Source organism: Mandrillus leucophaeus, unplaced genomic scaffold (genome assembly GCF_000951045.1).
Source record: "Mandrillus leucophaeus isolate KB7577 unplaced genomic scaffold, Mleu.le_1.0 Scaffold191, whole genome shotgun sequence".
NCBI lineage: Eukaryota > Metazoa > Chordata > Mammalia > Primates > Cercopithecidae > Mandrillus > Mandrillus leucophaeus.
In genome coordinates this window covers 38,144-40,943 of record NW_012101932.1, presented here as the reverse complement: position 1 = coordinate 40,943, position 2,800 = coordinate 38,144, and the positions used below count along the sequence as shown (strand labels likewise).

Here is a 2,800-nt window from a genome sequence, read left to right as displayed (position 1 = left end):
AGTAGAGGTGGGGTTTCACCATGTTGGCCAGGCTGGTCTCGAACTCCCAACCTTGTGATCCACCCACCTTGGCCTCCCAAAGTGCTGGGATTACAGGCATCCACCACCACACCCGGCTAATTTTTGTATTTTTAGTAGAGACGGGGTTTCACCATGTTGGCCAGGCTGGTCTCGAACTCCTGACCTTGTGATCCGCCCACCTTGGCCTCCCAAAGTGCTGGGATTACAGGCGTGAGCCAGTGCACCCGGCCTAGACATGCATTTTCTTAAAAGCCTGGAGGAAAGATATGAAAAGATTAACAGTAGATGTGAGTGATGGGATTATGATGTTTTCCCCTTCCTATATTTTGGATTTTCTGAATATTCTGCTATGAAAATGTATTATACAATAGAAAAAAAAACAGCTTTAGAAAAACATATCTTGTGAGTGGGTCAGGGTGTCGCAGGACTATAGTTCCAGATACTCAACAGGCTGAGGTGGGAAGATAGCTTGAGGCCAGGAGTTTGAGGCTGCAGCGTGCTACGATTGCACCTGAGAGTAACCACTGCACTCAAGCCTAGGCAACATAGTGAGATCTTCTCTCTAAAAAAAAAAAAGAAAGAAGAAATACCTTATAGAAGATAAAATTTGTCTATTCGTTTTCAATTGAAATATTAAAATACTCGGTAAAGTTAATGTAGGAAACCAAGGCTTTTGATTTTAAGTAGCTAGGAACATGTTCATAGTAAATGAAAAGCATCTATATCATAATCTGTGAAACAGAATCTTACATTCTGAAAAGTCACATAATTAATTTTTAACAAAGTGATGATAAATCAGTCCCTTTTTCTTTCATAATTTATTTTATACACACACATCACACACATATGCTGTGTGTGTGCATGTATGTGTGTATGAATATATATATTCTAAGGCACAAAAAAGTGCTTCAGAAAAAGATAATGCTTCTAGATCCATCAAAGTTGGAAGTATGTTTGATGTTTTCCAGTAGTGGTGATAAAGTTGCATGCATCTGAGGTGGGCGGATCAGTTGAGGCCAGGAGTTCGAGACCAGCCTGGCCAACATGGTGAAACCCCCTCTCTACTAAAAATACAAAAGTTAGCAGGGTGTAGTGGTGCATGCCTGTAATTCTAGCTACTTGGAAGGCTGAGGCATGAGAATCACTTGAACTGGGAGGCAGAGGTTGCAGTGAGCAGAGATCATGCCACTACACTCCAGCCTGGGCGACAGAGCAAGACCCTGTCTCAAAAGAAAAAAAAAAGGCCGGGCGCGGTGGCTCATGCCTGTAATCCCAGCACTTTGGGAGGCCGAGGCAGGTGGATCACGAGGTCAGGAGTTCAAGACCAGCCTGGCTAAGATGGTGAAACCCCGTCTCTACTAAAAATACAAAAAAAATTAGCCGGGCGTGGTGACATGCGCCTGTAATCCCAGCTACTCCGGAGGCTGAGGCAGAGAATTGCTTAAACCTGGAGGGGCAGAGGTTGCAGTCAGCCAAGATTGCGCCACTGCACTCCAGCCTGGGCGACACAGGGAGACTCCGTCTCAAAAAACAAAAAAAGTTACATGGATTCAAACACCCATTCTGAGGAGGGTAAACTGCCTGTTTCATAGCTATTTAGAGAGGATGTAAAGTTGCAAGCCACAGATAAATTTGGAAATAACTTACGGTAAAGGCATTGTTTGTCCCCCCTTTTTGTTAGTTACTTAGAGTTTTTCTTTCATATTTAATTTTAGACAAGCCATCTATGATGCATTTGAACGCTTCCTCCATAAATACGCTAACTAATTGGATTATTATATGTAACCAGTGTGGCCAAGATGTTTCTTACAAAAGGAAGCTTCATCCTATGATCATGTGAAGGACAAGCAGACAGCACTAATATATCTAATCGCTATCAATGTAGTCTGGAATTCATTGCTACAGATCCGTTAACTATAAACTTTGAATACATTTGAATAATTTCAAGATAATATTTGAAGTAAATAATGTTAAAGTATTTTTATTATTGTTCATTGGAATCCCATATACTCAATGTTTAGTCTGTTGTTACTATCTATGAAAACTAAATTTTTAATCATGAATAATTTATTAAATTAAATAAATTTATTCATAGAAACTCTTCTGGGTTTTAGTAAAATTGCTAAATCAAACCAAGATTTTAATATATCAGCATTTACTTTGTACCCTTATAACGTTTCACTATTGACTTTATTTGAAAAACATGTTTATTTTTTGAATGTATGGTGAATTCATAATCTTGTGTTCAACTAATTTTCTGCTGTGGAAATAAATACTTATGATGTATAAAATCAGTGTTAACTTTGAATTCTAAAATATCCTGATAGCTTCATAGATAAGTGCTTTGCTTTCTTTTTCTTCTTTTTTTTTTTTCTTTTTTTGATATGTACCTCTACTTGAATGCAAGTGCTTTTAATGATCAAAGTGAGTGACAGGGTGTGGTAGCTCACGCCTGTCATCCCAGCACTTTGGGAGGCTGAGGCAGTCGGATTACCTGAGGTCAGGAGTTCAAGACTAGCCTGACCAATATAAACCCCCTCTTTACTAACAGATACAAAAACTTAGCCAGGCATGGTGGCACATGCCTATAATCCCAGATACTCGGGAGGCAGGAGAATTCCTTGAACCCGGAAGGCAGAGGTTGCAGTGATCCGAGATCCCACCATTGCACTCCAGCCTGGGTAACAAGAGTGAAACTCCGTCTCAAAATAATAATAATAATAATCAAAATGAGTGTTCTGCAGATAAAATGCATTAGACTTTGCTAGACTAAAACTTT

The 2,800-nt window shown here is 39.6% G+C and overlaps 1 protein-coding gene across 1 annotated transcript in view; it reads left to right on the top strand.

Annotated features, from left to right (window-relative positions):
* Positions 1 to 2,312, top strand: part of LOC105538409 (chromosome unknown open reading frame, human C4orf29) — a 67,219-nt gene extending 64,907 nt beyond the window's left edge. Inside the window, exon 14 of the mRNA XM_011978260.1 lies at positions 1,737 to 2,312. Coding sequence (XP_011833650.1) covers positions 1,737 to 1,788 — 52 coding nt within the window. The 3' untranslated portion in view covers positions 1,789 to 2,312. The remainder of the gene's footprint in view (positions 1 to 1,736) is intronic.
* Positions 2,313 to 2,800: the final 488 nt, after the last annotated feature.